The 16,197-nt window shown below is 32.7% G+C and overlaps 1 protein-coding gene across 2 annotated transcripts in view; it reads left to right on the top strand.

Moving 5' to 3' along the window:
- Window positions 1-6: 6 nt before the first annotated feature.
- LOC105557120 (DNA excision repair protein ERCC-1) overlaps window positions 7-16,197 on the top strand; it is a 21,407-nt gene continuing 5,216 nt past the window's right edge. The window contains exons 1-6 of one of the 2 annotated variants that reach the window (XM_012004288.1): window positions 7-94; window positions 171-367; window positions 1,242-1,377; window positions 1,823-1,941; window positions 2,171-2,365; window positions 5,239-5,424. In XM_012004288.1, the coding sequence (XP_011859678.1) occupies window positions 1,248-1,377; window positions 1,823-1,941; window positions 2,171-2,365; window positions 5,239-5,424 (630 nt within the window). In that variant the 5' untranslated portion in view covers window positions 7-94; window positions 171-367; window positions 1,242-1,247. Of the gene's footprint in view, window positions 95-167; window positions 368-1,241; window positions 1,378-1,822; window positions 1,942-2,170; window positions 2,366-5,238; window positions 5,425-16,197 lie in introns of both variants that reach the window. The other variant, XM_012004286.1, reaches the window with a different exon arrangement.

Below are 16,197 nucleotides of genomic sequence, written 5' to 3'. Positions count from 1 at the left end.
ATAGTTTATGGTTAAACTGTGGTAATACCAATTCGGAGCTTGCTGGGTTTGTTCTCGGAGTTGCTCCTATGACTCCTATCAGTCCTTCGTGAAGGTAAACTAAGATTTTCATATTTCTTCTGAACCAAAATTCTCCGCTAAACATTAACTATACTGTTCTTTAACAGAAGACAGGTGCCAGAAAAATTTTAATACAGAAGAGTTCTTTGCACTAAATGCTATTCCTGGAAACGCTACTACCTACAGAGCCAAAGTTATTCTTATTACAAGTGTTCTCTTGTATCTAAATTTACCATTGAAATTTAGCCATATAGTTTTTGACCAAAATAGGAGCTAATATAGAAGAAGAAGAAATATATAAAAATCTGTGAGTAATGTTGCTTGTTTAAAGGTAAAGGTTAGGTTAGGTTAGGTCGAATAAAAAAGACCTTGAGTGCTTTCCAGCAATGTACACAGGCGACACTGTGTAACACAATAATAAATTGTGTTATCTTTGTTGTTTGCTATTATTAAACAAGAATGAAATGATTCTCTGTATTACATTGTGTCAATCTGAGTCTGTTGCTGGAAAGTACATCTTATACTAAAATATTAATATTAGATCTTAATAAAACTATATTCCATGTCATAAAAATAAAATTTTTAATATAAAATTTGTTATTTGGTACTATGTAAAGAACAATCAAGTATTGAAAGTTTCTAAGTAGTAAAAAGATTTCTTAGAGCTCCGGCAGAATGACGCAACGGACGACACGCAATAAGTGTGTAATTTTTCTGAATGTCTTGTAAAAGAAACTGTATGGCTCATTACATATCGCGGTATTGTGCTGTTGTGTCATAGTTCTTAATGTTGTTCTTAATGTATCCACATAATAGAACCTCAAAAACAAAAACACTAATATGTGGAAGTAACAGTTCATTAATAACAATAATAATTAGAACATGTTTGAATTTTGAATCTAACTGGAAACGTACAAATCTGTCACAAGACTGTATATTTACTAAATTCTAACATATAATCTAGATACATTGAAATATTCTTATTATACAATTTAAATAAAGACTTGAAAGATTGCAGACTTTTTCTTAGAGAAAAATGTCCTACAAAATTGTTTTTTATAAAATTAATAGTTTCTTCCTATCTCATTTTGTTTTTTAATAAAAATAAATCAGTTACGTATACTTTTATTACAATCTGTAGATGAATTAAACTAAATATTTAGACATATTATGTATTACAGGAATATATGTTAAAAAATTTACCTAATGAAAGAGAGAGAGAGAAAGAGAGAGGATTTATGAATAACGCAAGAAAAAATATAGAAGATTTAGATAATGTATCTTTATCAAAACAAGCTAAAAATACATCTTTTCAGGGTAAGTTATAATCCTATAAAGTAAAATATATTAGCAATATGCTAACAGTTTGTCAACAAATTTAAATAGCATTTTTATGTAGTTAGTTTATTGCACTAATTAATTGCATATGCATTAAACTCATGCCAATAGAGTCTGACAATATAACTTAGTAACAGATTACTAATAGAAAATCCAGTAGAATCTATAATTTCATAATAGAATATCTTACATAAGTTGTTATCATACGACAGATGTTATTTGATTTCTGTAGTCAATTTATCATTACATTCTATTGTAGCAGATTCTATATTGTATTTTTTAACATTTTACTAGCAAAATGTAGCACACATCTTGTAAAATCTATTTTTCACAATCCTAATTATCTAAAACGTTATGTATTTATAATTTTATCATTATACAATTAAACGAGTTATGTAACTGTAACTTAGTTTTTCTTCTTTAGCTGCTTTTAGTAACTTGAAGAAATCTGAGTTTTTCAAGGATGTGTCAACTTCTAAACCTGAAACGTCTGTGGCAACATTTTCAAACAGATCCAACACTGTCCTTGTCAGTCCAAAACAGGTAATACTGTTTTCTAATGTTATAAAATGTTAAAATTAAGTATTATTAAACTTGCTAGATACGGTCAATAAAAATCACTGATGTTGTTAAAATTAAGAGTAAATATTTTACAAATTTGTTAACTGAAGTTAATAATATCCTGTTTATACAGTAAGAGTTTGTTAATACAATTTAGAGCAATTATTGAAACTTAAATAACATTTCATTTATAATAAAGTAATGTTTTCAGAAAGGCAACCCTTTGTTGAAGTTTATAACCAATGTACTATGGGAGTATTCTGACATTGTACCAGATTATGTAATGGGAAAGACTACATGTGCTCTTTTCTTATCGATTCGTTATCATCAACTAAATCCGGATTATATTCATGAGAGACTTAAATTATTGGGCAATGCTTACAACCTGCGAGTGCTCTTGGTACAAGTACGTAACTACAATTTGTATATTTATTGTATTACATATAATTTTATAATATATACATATATAAAAACATATACATATATAAAATACTATATTATCTGTATATATACCTATATTATATAACTTTATAATATATACACATATAAAAACAAAAATGATAAAGACTCAATATTTAAAAAACTAAATTAATAAGAGCGTGAGAGTATAACACAGTTATTTATGTAAATGTTTCAATGATATATTTAGTGTCATTCTTCAAGCTGTATTGAATGCAGTATATAAAATGGACATTTGGTTCTGCTTTGAACCATCTTTTTTCAGCATTAAATACACAAAATCTTTTTATATTCTCTTCTGTTTGATCACGAGAGCTTTGAGATTATCCAATCAAAAAGTCATTGATTTTGGTAACAATATGATCATTCTCGCGTCTGAAATAATATTTCGATATTTGTAAAATACTATTAAAAGAATAAAGAAAACTTACATATGGTAAGTTTGACTATATAGTCAAAGAATGTGAAAGTGGAATAACAGCCATGGTAGAAAAATATTCATTGAGTGACGTAAAATAATTAAAACACAGGATGTTGCATTTTAAATGATACACGCAAATATCTGCAAAAATATGAAAGATACAGAAAAACGTTTCAAACGAAAGTTGTTTGATTCGAAGGAAGACATATGGTGGCGCCATTGACTTGGCCTTGGATAGTCATTTGAAGGTCACGTGAAGGTCACCTTTAATTTTTCACACGAAACCCCCGCTTGTTTATTATATTATTCTACTAGTTAATATGAACAACTTTTGTCTGAAACATTATTTGATTTGCCTAATACTTTTCGAGATATTCAAGAAGAAAGTTATAAATTTTCTGTTGAATATCTCAAAAAGTATTAGGTAAATTGAAAAATGTTTCAGACAAAAGTTGTTCATATTAATTAGTAAAATAAGATAGTATAATAAAAAATAGGGGTTTCCATTAAAAGAATTGAAGGTACCTTTACGTGACCTTCAAGTAACTATTCAAGGTTAAATTTATGACAACATCTTATGTCCTTCTCGAAACTCAACAACTTTTGCTCAGGTCAATTTTTGCTAGCCCCTTTTCCCGAAGAGATATTTGCGTGGATTATTTATAAGACACCCTGTATATAAAGATATATGTATAAATATGTAATAAACTATATTAATATAATTCTTTATTACTATACAGGGTGTACCAGACCTGACGTGACACTTGTTATTGGCGGATTCTTGAGATCATTTTGAGACAAAAATCCTAATACCAAAACGTCAAGGCTATAATAGTTCTTAAATGAGAACTATTCAAAGTCGACACATCAATTTGTCCAAAATTTCCGTGCTTAGACATGTTACATTGCATAGTAGTAAGGAGCCTTCAAGCACATCAATTCTATTCTCAAATTTAAATATAATTTTGTATAGGTATTATTTGTGTTGTTATAATTGCTTTATCTTTATCTTTATTATATTTGTGCATAAATTACCTATTATTTGTAATAATAACAATAGTAAAATAAAAGACATGATTATTGATTTTCATCAATTTTGTTCTGAATGGATGACTTTGATGGTAAAATTAATGGTAAAAATGTTTTGTTCTAAAATGGGTAATGATAAACATGTTGAGATTAATAAACCGTATAAACTAATGAATTATTTTTTTGTTTAATAATTTATAATACAAACTATTATGATACATAAGTAAAGACCTTCATCAGCATTTTCTTCAAATTGATAGTTTATTTTTGCACAAATGGTTTTAAATTTAACAATTATTTATTTTAATTACATTGATGAATACACAAGTTTGAAGAATCTTGTTTGACGTACGTATTCTTCACGTGGCATAATATTTGCATAATCCAATTGAAAGAAAGCAATTCTATGACCTGTACATGGTATACCTTCCATTAATCTAGCAGATTAGATGAAATTTATTTTGTTCTACATAATAAATTTTGTATCTTTGTAAAATCTTTGTGTAATCTGTTAGATTAATGGAAGGTATATCATGTAGGTATATCATGATCTGTAGGTCATAGAATTGCTTTCTTTTCAACTGGACTATGCTAATACTATACCACGTTAAGAACTTCAAACAAAATTACATACTTCAAACTTGTATATTTATCAATATAATTAAAATAAATAATTATTAAATTTAAAACCATTTATGCAATAATAAACAATCAATTTGAAAAAATACTGATAAAAGTCTTTACTTATGCATTATACCATTTTGTATGAAACAAAAAAATTTCATTAGTTTATACATTTTATTGATCTGAACATTTTTACCATCAAAGTCATCATCCATTTATAATAAAAAATTTATGCAACAGTTCTGACAGTTTGTTATATATCACATTTTACACAATAATCATGTCTTTTATTTTACTATTGTTATTATTACGAATAACTGTTAATTTATAAATATATGCACAAATACAATAAAGATAAAGATAAAGCAATTACAACAACGTAAGTAATATGCATATAAATTTATATTTAATTTTTAGAATAGACTTGATGTGCTTGAAAGCACCTATACTTCTGTACAATATGACATGCCTGAGTGCGCATATTTTAGGCAAATCGATTTGTCAACTTTGAACAGTTCTCATTGAAATTATTATAGTCTGGGCGTTTTGGTATTAAGATTTTTGTCTCAAAATGATCTCAAAAATATGCCAATAACAAGTGTCACGTCAGGTCTGGTACATCCTGTATATGTATTACTGTATATAGTATATTCTTAGGCATAAGTATATTTGTTATAATTCCTCTAATATAAATGATTAGTTTTTTTATATCTTTATATCTATATTCTAATTTCTTATTTAATTAGATTGACGTCGCTGATCCTCATCATGCTCTAAAACATCTAACAAGGATTTCTATTTTGGCAGACATGACAATAATATTAGCATGGAATGCTGAGGACGCAGGAAAAATTATTGAAACTTACAAAAGATATGAAAGCAAACCGCCTGATGATATCATGGAACGTAGCGATACAGCACCTCATCAAAAAGTAATTATATGTATATACATATTGTATATATTTTGTATATATATATATACATACAAATGGCTCAATAACTGTTACCACCTTCAAATCTATAAGGTCCAAAAAAATATTTGTATAACTAAAATTACGTGGTACAAAAGGGGCTATCATATGGCGATAACAATTTTTGTCCAGATGGAGGCGCCAAAAATATGAAGGTTACCTACACTTTTTTTAATGAAACCCCCTATTTCTTATTATATAGTCTTTTTCTATTAATTAATTGGAAAAAACTTTTATCTAAAGCACTTTTTTATGTGTTTAATATTGTTTTAAATATTCAAGAAAAACTTGGTAATTTTTTTCAATGTTTAGCTTACGATAGGTCGGTAATGGTTGGAAAAATGGTACAGGACTTTAATTTTATCAAGAATCTGCTACAATACAAAATCTCATTTTAATTTGATGATCTTAAAATCTCTGAGTTTTAATGTACGAGTATATATAAATGTTTACAAAAGTTGGACACGGTCGTAACAGCATATTCTTGAGACCAAATTAAGTCACAAAGTCCTGTACCACTTTTCAGTTCAACACATAATTAAGATATCGTAAGTTAAATATTGAAAAAGTTACTAAGTTTTCCTTGAATATCTCAAGAAATATTAGACAAAAAATGTTTTAGACAAAAGTTGTACTAATTAATTACTAAAAAAAAATACAATAAAAAGTAGAAGGTTCTATTTTAAAAAGTAGAGATGACCTTCATATTTTTAAAGCGTTTTCAGTAGGATAAAAATTACACAGCCACACAAAAAAAGTTGGATGTCCGAGAAACTGCACCTACCTACCTCCCTGGTTTTCGATGCGCTGAATCCGAATCCGAGGTCCGTTTTACTCCATCAGGTCACAAGTTTTCATAACCTTAAAAAATGTGAAAATTCGGGGTAAGTTTGACTTTGTATGGAGAAATTGTTCAACTCTCGGCTGGCATTTAATGGAAACGTTAATCCGTGATATATGTCAATGTGTTGAATCCAAATCAGACCCACTGTTATCACTGGATTCACTTTCAACCACATAAAAAAAGTGAAAATTGGTTAAATTTGCACGGTACAATAGAAATATGGCTGATGTGTAAGTCGGAATGAAATGCAACATGATAAGGGGGCGTACTTCGATTCGTTGAAAGGTGTAATCCCGTTCCTAACCTCAAAAAATCAGAAATTTCCTGAATAATGTCTTTTAATCGTGATTTTGCTGTGTAAACTGCCGAGAAATTGAGAACATCATACCTGTACTATGAGATACTTTGCATACCTTCTTGAAATACAGATGACGGCAAGAATAAAACTACATTTGCTGTGAGTAGTGCACTCTCTTGCTCTCCAACGTTCTGTGCAAAGGCATTCGCTTTCGCTTTTTCCCTCTTGGTGGTGTATCACTTTTCAGTGTCCAGCAACAGTCAGCCATCATATTTTCATCCCACCTCCCTTGATATCGGTGTTCCATTTCTTTGATGTCTTGATGGAATCGTTCTCCTTGTTCTTCGCTATAATCACCAAGATTTTCTGGGAACCAATCGAGGTGCAAATCTAAGAAATGCATCTTCAAATTGATCAGAGTTCCCAATTCCTCAAAGTTTTCAATCATTTTGCCCACCAGTCCCTTGGATTCGCACCTCGACTGGTTCCCAGAAAAACTTGGTGATTATAGCAAAGAACAAGGAGAATGATTCCATCAAGATATCATAGAAATGGGACACCGATATCAAGGGAAGTGGGATGAAAATATGATGGCTGATTGTTGCTGGACACTGAAAAGGGATACACCACCAAGAGGAAAAAAGCGAAAGCGAATGCCTTTTCACAGAACGTTCGAGAGCAAGAGAGTGCGCTATTCACAGCAAATGTAGTTTCATTCTTGCCGTCAACTGTATTTCATGAAGGTATGCAAAGTATCTTATTTGTACAGGTATGATGTTCTTAATTTCTCGCCAGTTTACACAGCAAAATCACGATTAAAAGACATTATTCAGAAAATTTCTGATTTTTTGAAGTTAGGAATGGATTACACCTTTCAACGAATCGAAGTACGCCCCATTATCATGTTGCGTTTGATTCCGATTTACACACCAGTCGTATTTCTATTGTACCGTGCAAATTTAACCAATTTTCACTTTTTTACGTAGTTGAAAGTGAATCCAGACATCACAAAGATAACCGTGGGTCTGATTTAGATTCAGCACATCGACATATATCACCGGTTAACGTTTTCATTAAATTCTAGCCGAGATTTGAACGATTTCTTCATACAAAGTCAAATTTATCTCGAATTTTCACATTTTTGAAGTTATGAAAAACTGTGACCTGATGGAGTGAAACGGACCTCGGATTTGGATTCAGCGTATCGAAAACCGGAGGGGGGGGGGGGTGTAGTTTCTCGGATATCCAACTTTTATTTTTTTGTGTGGCTGTGTTATTATTGCCATATGATAGTCTCCTTCGTACCATGTAACGTAAGTTACACAAATATTTCTTTGAACCTAATAGATTTGAAGATGTTTAAGGTAGTAATAGGTACTCCATTGTACTATGTATGTATATGTATACATATACGTATACACATACAGGGTATTCTGGTAAAGGGGCTAACAATTTCTCCTGTACTTGTGGGGTAGGTAAAAATAACCCCACAAATTTCTATAAATTTTTTTGTATCGCTTCTTTACCGAGGTATTTATCTTTAAAGTTAAAATTTGTAAATCAATATTCTTAAATAACTTTCATATATGTATTACTGTTGTAATACTTATTTTTATATTTCGTAAAGATCTTTAAAACAATACGATAAGACTCTTCTAATCTATAAAACTTTCAAGTCCACGTTTTTTTTGTTTAAGGGAAGAAGGTATTATCGTTCAGAACTCTAGAGACCTTAAAAATGAGCAAGTTTTATGAATTTTTTCTTCAAAACTATGCAGATGGCAAATCTCCAACTCTGAGAAGTAGTAATTTTTGTAGGCAAAAATAACGCGGAAGACAATAGTTGTACAAACATTTGTGCGATATGTCTAAGGACGCCGAGTTGGTTGGTAACCACAATTACGGATAACTCCGTAATTTGAATAAAAAAAACGAGTAAGATTTATTTACAAATTTGTCGCTATCATATAAACTATGCAAATAGGAAACGAATGATGTTTTCAATATATTCAAGACGTGTAAACATAAAAGTTCGAAAATCGATAAAAAATTGCGAGTTTTTAGTCAAGAAGAAATAGTAAAAATTAATATATTTTATTTTTGCTGCTTTATATGATAGAGAGATATATTTTAAACTGTAGCTGCAAGTAGAAGAACGATTCATTGGTTTATCTCAAATTATGGTCACCAGGCGACAAAAAGTCGTTTTGAGAAAAACGAGTTTAAAGTTGAAAATACTATTCTATCAAGTATTTATAATGTAATACTTTCGTCAGTGTCACTCTAGTCAGCAATTCCAGGTCCATATTACAAAACTTCAAATTCGAAAAACTCGTTTTCCGTCTTTTCTCAAACAACTGCTCGAGCGTCCTAGAAGCCTTCTCTGCTTTTACGTTTTGCGTACTGTATCCGCTGTCTGTTTTTAGTTAGACGCGTTTATTAGTCGCAATGATAAACTATTATATGTCAAACTGAGTCAATCAACGTACGTTTATTTACAGTATTTACACTCATCTATACAAAAAAAGACCTAATTATTGCACTGTAGTGTACTCCAGATAGTCATGTGCGTGTTAATCGCAGTATTGAAAAACCCTCATCTTTTACATCTACCATAGGTTTGTAAAGGTCTGTGTTTACGATACTAGAACTTGTCCAAGTTTTAGCATCGTGAACTAGTTTTGAGACATGTGTAGCCAATCAACTTGCAGCTATTCCATAAAAGCTGCAAGTTGATTGGAACTAGAACTTGGACCAAGTTCTAGCATCTTGAACACAGGCCTTTAGATCATTACTGTATACCGAAACTGAAAAGCTTTATGGGGCACTTCTAATTTGACAAAGTTTTTTAGGCGGATTTAGGAGTATGTTCTTAAAAGTATTTACAGAAAATGCAATAAAAAAAAATTTTTATAACCCTCTAGACGATAATGCCCCTTTAACATTTTTAGGTACTCCACATCTTTTTAGAAAAAAGGTACTGTTATTTTATTTCGCAAAAGCTAACGGTGTGTTTTCTTAGAAAAACTTATTTAAATGATATAAAGTAACTCACAAATAGATTTAATATCGTCAGTAGTATAAAACCAATGATATGTAGTTTTTAAAAAATGACCTACACTGACCAATGTTTTTATTTAAAAAACGAACACACGTCGTGATGTTTCGGTCACGGATTTGGACCCTTTTCAAATAATCTGCAAATGTATGTACGTTTGCAGATTACTTGAAAAGGGTCCAAATGCGGGACCGAAACGTCACGACGTGTGTTTGTTTTTTAAATGAAAACATTGGCCAGTATAGATCGTTTTTGAAAAACTACATATCATTAATATAAGTAAATTCTCTTTTACTTTTATTTTTTAAAGTTTATCTGAGGAATATTAAATTAATTATATTAAATGTTATAATAATAATTTAACTATTATGTAATTCTTAACTATCATTTAACTGTAATGTAACTTATAATAATTGTTAAAACTTATACTTTTGGCTATACCTAAGTATAAGTTTTAATTATTGTAAGTTACATTACAGTTAAATAATTATTTAGAATTGCATAATAACTAAATTATTATTATTATAACTTCTATATAATTAATTTGATATTATTTAAATGAATTAAAAATAGAAGTAAAGAAGAATTTACTTTATATTATTTAAATAAGGTTTTCTCGAAAACACACACACACATACACACAGTTAGCATTTGCGAAGTCAAACAAGAGTACCTTTTTCTCTAAAAAAAATGTAAAGTAGCTAAAAAAAATATGAGACTGAAAAACGTACAGACTTAAGAGTTTTGTAGATTAAAAAGGTAAAAAATGGTCTGTTCCTGTCTTTTCGATATGATATCAAGAAACTTAGCACATTGTTTTAAAGATCTTTAGAAAATATAAAAATAATTATTACACATTAAGATCTGAACAGTAATATAAAAGCTATTTAAAGCTATTTAAAGCTATTAATTCAGAAATTTTAACTTTAAAGACAAATATTTTGATAAAGAAGCGTTATAAATAAATTACAAAAATTTGTATAGTTATTTTTACTTCTACAAATTCACGAAATATTGTCAGCTTTCATCAGAACGCCCTGTATATATATATAGGATGTTCAAAAATTCAACCGACATATTTTCAGAAATTGGGAGTATCATAAGAATTATTTTTTGTAAGTGAACCTGGGGTCAGAAATGTGTTATTACATCCCTACGGTATATGGAGTGTTCAATAGAGTCGGAATTTCGAAATATCACAAAAAAATTTAAGTTTATTAAAGAATTGTTTCAGACGAAAGAGAGAGTTATAGGATGTAAAAAGACATATTTACTTGCAACATGTGTTTGATCTTGATCATATTTTTTCTGATAAGTCGACAACTCTAACTATTGTGTTATTATGAATGATGATACGAGACATGTCTAGAAAGTAAGAGTATTGACTTTCTCATGGGCGTAGGGAATTGTTGTTGACAAAGTTGATTATACTGCGTTGCAGCGGAAGCCTTCCCGATTTGAATGAGACGTGGAACAACTCAGTACGACAAAAACTGTGGCCGTAGTCACTTGACGCGTAAAACATGTCTATACAATCTCCTGCCAAGTGCGAGGTACGAGCAGTGATCCGTTTTCTTCTCGTAAAGGAAAAAGCGCCGTTTGAGATTTTCGAGGAGATTACAACTGTTTATGGCAAAGGAGGTATGAGCCGTACGAATGTTTTAAGTGGTGTCATTAATTTATGAATGGCAGAACGAGTGTTCACGATGATCAGCGGAAGACCATCGATTTTGACTGACGAGCTTGTGAAAAAAAGCGATCTCTGATCGTCGTGAACACTCGTTCTGTCATTCTTAAATTTACGACATCACTTAAACACATTCGTACGGTTCATACCTCCTTCGCCATAAACTGTTTTAATCTCCTCGAAAATCTCAAACGGCGCTTTTCTCTTTGCGAGAAGGAAACGAATCACGGCTCGTACCTCGCACTCGGCGGGAGATTGTATAGACATGTTTTGGTGTGGCGATCGTGGCGCACAGGATTGTGCACTGGTCTGGTAATCCGAAGACCCGGGTTCAAAACCAAACAAAAATATTGTTGGTTTTTCGTTCGATCGCCACATAGCGAAGTGGATATAGAGAGAGGTGTTATAAGAGGTTTGGGTACGTTCCTTCAAAAACGCCTTGTAACCCTAAGGGGAATCAATAAAATGTACTAGTATAGACATGTTTTGCGCGTTAAGTTACCACGGCCACAGTTTTCATCATACTGAGCCGTTCCACGTCTCATTCAAATTGAGAGGGCTTCCGTTACAATGCAGCATGACCAAATTTGTCAACAACAATTCCCTACGCCCGTGAGAAAATTAGTACTCTTACTTTCTGGACATGCCTCGTAGAAGTGGTAAATAGTGATGAATCTACTTTTATAAATAATCTATGTATATGATATTTTGGGCCGTTTTTATTACTGGCATTCGAGCAAATAAAAACCTTAATTTTTTTGTAGACTTGAGTTTGTACTCCAAACAGTACTGTTGTGCACGTATCCGATTAAAATCATCTAAGAAAGAAAATATTTTATTTCTGATTTCTGATGTTTTTTTCTGATCGAATGGAGCAATAGTCTTGGAGCGAGTATGCTGACATGATTGCTGTCTATGGAGAGGTCTATTATCACGGGCGTACAGTAGGGATCTATCAAAAACTTTTCCAGGACAGCGTATGCCTCCTCAGTACTTTCTCCCAGGTGTTCCATCACTCAAAGGAACTAGATCTGGCTGGATATTCCTTTGATCTTGCCTTCATCGGCTAGATACTCCTTTGATCTTACCTTCATCGGCTGGATACTTCTTTGATCTTACCTTCATAGGCTGGATACTCCTTTGATCTTGCCTTCATCACCTGGATATTCCTTCAATCTTGCCTTCATTCGCTAGATACTTCTTTGATCTTGCCTTCATCGGCTGGATATTCTTTTGATTTTGCCTTTATCGGCTAAATCAGCAACTGATCTTGCCTTGGTTAGTTGGATCATCTTCCAATTTAAAAATCGAATTTGTGTTTATATTTCTTGCCTTCGTGGGCGAGACATTTTACCATGAAAAGCTTGATAACTTTGAAACGGCCTACTTAATGTTGGTAAAATTTAATGCTTTGAAGAGATCTCGAGAAGGGCTACAAGATTATACAATAAAAATTAGAGAGTTCCATTTCAAGAATTCAGGGTGGCCTTGTCCTGACCTTAGCAACGCGATTCAAGGTAAAACACATGACGCTAGTACATAGATCTTTTTACACCCTATAACTTTTGTTTGAAACAACTTTTTATGAAACTTAAATTTTTTGTGATATTTTGAAGTTCCAACTCTTTCAAACACTCCATACGCCGCGGCACCGTAGCGAGTAATGTCTCGTTTCCGACTCCAGGTTTATTTGCATGAAATGATTCTTATGGTGCCCCTGACAATCTTTGAAAATTTGTTGATTGAATTTCCGAACACCCTGTATACACATAGTATACATATACAGGGTGGCTTATTTTAACTTAGTAAACTATCTTAAAAACTAAGCCCAGCAAACAAAAATGTTTCAGACTTTTGTTGTATGGTTTTGAGGGGGACATAAGATGGTATCATTCCCATATAGCACCAAAGCTTTCAGAAACATTTTAGAAACATTGTAACATTGCAATAATGTTCTCTGAAATGTTTCTGAAAGCTTTGGTGCTGTGTGGGTTACTTTGACTGTGTTAGTTGCTTGAAAGTTACATGAAGGTCACCTTCAATTTTTTAAATGGAATCTCCTATTGCTTATTATACTATTTTAGTCTACTAACTCATATGAACAACTTTTGTCTGAAACATTTTTTATTTGCCTGACACTTTTTGAGATATTCAAGAAAAAATTTATAACTTTTTCAATATTTAGCTTATAATAATAATAATTTTTTTATTGAATTCCCCTATTGTAATCTCTTTCAACTTAATCTACGCCTTAAGGGGATGCTGGAGTGATTCTGCACTTTTGCACCTTTCTAACCTAAAAACTGTCAGTTCACGGAAACATTTGTGTAATATACAAATTAAATGGCTTACGTGTACAGATCGAAAGCAGCTTGCTATTCCGGCCAAATGAAAGAACAATATGGCATCACTGAAACTAAGTTTGTAAGTCTAATAAAAAATAATAGTGAGCAACACACATACTATAACATGTACTGTATGTATGTGTTGCTCACTATTATTTTTTATTAGACTTACAAACTTAGTTTCAGTGATGCCATATTGTTCTTTAATTTAGCCGGAATAGCAAGCTGCTTTCGATCATCTGTACACGTGCCATTTAATTTGTGTATTACACAAATCTTTCCACGAAACAGACAGTTTTAAGTGCAAAAGGTGCGAAAGTGCAGAATCACTCCAGCATCCCCTTGATCTAAACTTAAATCTACGACTTATTTTTTCGTCTTATAAATACTATATCTGCCGAGGTTTTGCGAGTTTTCTCGTTCCTCCTCTCTACCGCTCAGCTTCCTTCTCTCATCTTTCCGTTTTCATCCTCTTTTTTTTATCGCATAACCTTTTTTATACTCTTGTTTTTCCTTCTGTATTCTTCTTTCCCTCCATTGTCTCTCCTCCACTTCCTTAATTCACATCTCACCTCTATTTTCCTCTCTTTGCATTCCTCCTATCAATGTTCTATACCCCTCCTCTTTTTTCTCTAGCCACTTCTCCAGCTTATTTAACATCTCCTCTATTTATTCTTCCTCTCCTCCTTCTGAGAATCCTTCTCTATTTATGTTATATATATTATAAATTCCTATTATCCTCCTTCTTTCCTCTTCCTTTTTCACTTGTCCAATCATTAATCCTCCTTCTTCTGCCTCTGCTCCTTTCTCTTTATCTATCATTTCTTTTCTAATTCCCATTACTATTCCTCCGCTCGCTCTTCCTTTCTTATTTCTCTTCTTTGCCCATTGTGTTTTCCATGCGTATTCCTTTGGCAAATAACTCCTAATTTTCTCCCATTGCTTCTCATCCATCCATGTCTCTGTTAGAACTATTACATCCCATTTATTCAGTCCTTTCCAGAAGTCCTTATCCTTGTTCTTTAATCCTGCAACATTCCAGAAACAAACTTTCCATCCTTTCCCTTCCTCTTCCTTCCCCCTCCATTTCTCATACTTTTTCTCCTCCCCTTCTTGATCCCTCTCTTCCTCCTCCTCGTCTCTTGTTTTATTCAACCTCTCCTTATCCTTTTCTTCTCTTTCCCCTGTTCCGAACTTTTGATTACACCTTCTTCATCCCTCAGTACCTCCTCCTCTTCATTCTACTTCTACCACTTCTCTTCAATTCTTATTCTCTCACCCTTTATCCACGTTCTATTCCCATTTGCTTCCTCCATTCTTGCTATTTTCCCTAGTTTCCATCTGATTTTTCTTTCCTTTCATGTTAAATCTTCTATAATTCTATCCATTTTCCCTCTCAAATTTTTCTTTTTCTCCATCACCTCCCATTTTTTATCTTCATTTTCTAACCTTACTACTAGCATCTCCCTTCCCTTTCGTTCCTCTCCACGATTCTCTTTCACTCCTTTATCTCCGCCTCTGTTCCTATTATTTTAAAAATCTCTACCGCCCTCTTCTCTCTTCCCTCACCTCTACTCCTCTCATTATCACATTCTTTCTTTTCTCCTCCTTTTATTTATTCTCTAGTCTGTTTTCTATTCTGATCATTTTGTCTATAATCCTACTTTCGCCCTCTCTGTTCCTTCCTTCCCCTCTCTTTTCCCTCCCCCTCTCTGTTCTAATTTTTCTATCCTCTCTTTCATCCTTTCCATTTTTTTGCCATTTATTCCATCTCCTCCCTCTATTTCTTTCCATACTCCTCTAAACTCGTTTCTTAACTCCTCTATCATTCCTTTTATCATTCGCTCTTGTTCTTTCACAAGTTCTTTCACAAAGTTCTTCCTCATCTTTTCAAATTTTCTCTCTAAATTTTTACCTACTTCTTTCATCCCTTCCGCTATTCTTATCTCCCCCTCTCCTACCTCCTTTCCCAGTGTTCTCGTTGTCACTCTGATTCTTCTACCAATTTTCTGCTCCCCCACTTTTTCCATTTCCGCTCTTTTTTTTTTCACAGTTCTTTTATGCATCCTAAACTCTCGCATCTACCCCTTTCATTTCTCACCTTATCCTTCCTACTGCCTTTCTTATCCTCTAGAGACCCTCTAATCAGAGTCTGGCCAACAGAGTGGTCCGCCATGTTTAGTCAAATCCAACGAGAGAGAGGGCAGTACGAATATCTCAAAGAGAGAGTGAGATATTCGTACTGCCCTCTCTCTCGTTGGATTTGACTAAACATAGCGGACCACTTGTTGGCCAGACTCTGATTAGAGGGTCTCTATTATCCTCCAACTCACTGCGCACTCTCCCCTTTCTTACCGTTCACACGCTCGCCCGTTTCCCCTTCTTCCTTTACCGTTGCCTCTATGCCCGTCTCTCATCTGTGCTCGTCTATCATGCGTCCGCTCCCCTCTCTCCCTCCCCCCTCCCCTCCCCCTCTCTCTCCTACCCTCCCACTCCTTCTCT

The sequence above is a fragment of the Vollenhovia emeryi genome, unplaced genomic scaffold (genome assembly GCF_000949405.1).
Source record: "Vollenhovia emeryi isolate VEMERY1.0 unplaced genomic scaffold, V.emery_V1.0 DF939608.1, whole genome shotgun sequence".
Taxonomy (NCBI): domain Eukaryota; kingdom Metazoa; phylum Arthropoda; class Insecta; order Hymenoptera; family Formicidae; genus Vollenhovia; species Vollenhovia emeryi.
This window is presented reverse-complemented; position numbering and strand designations above follow the sequence as displayed.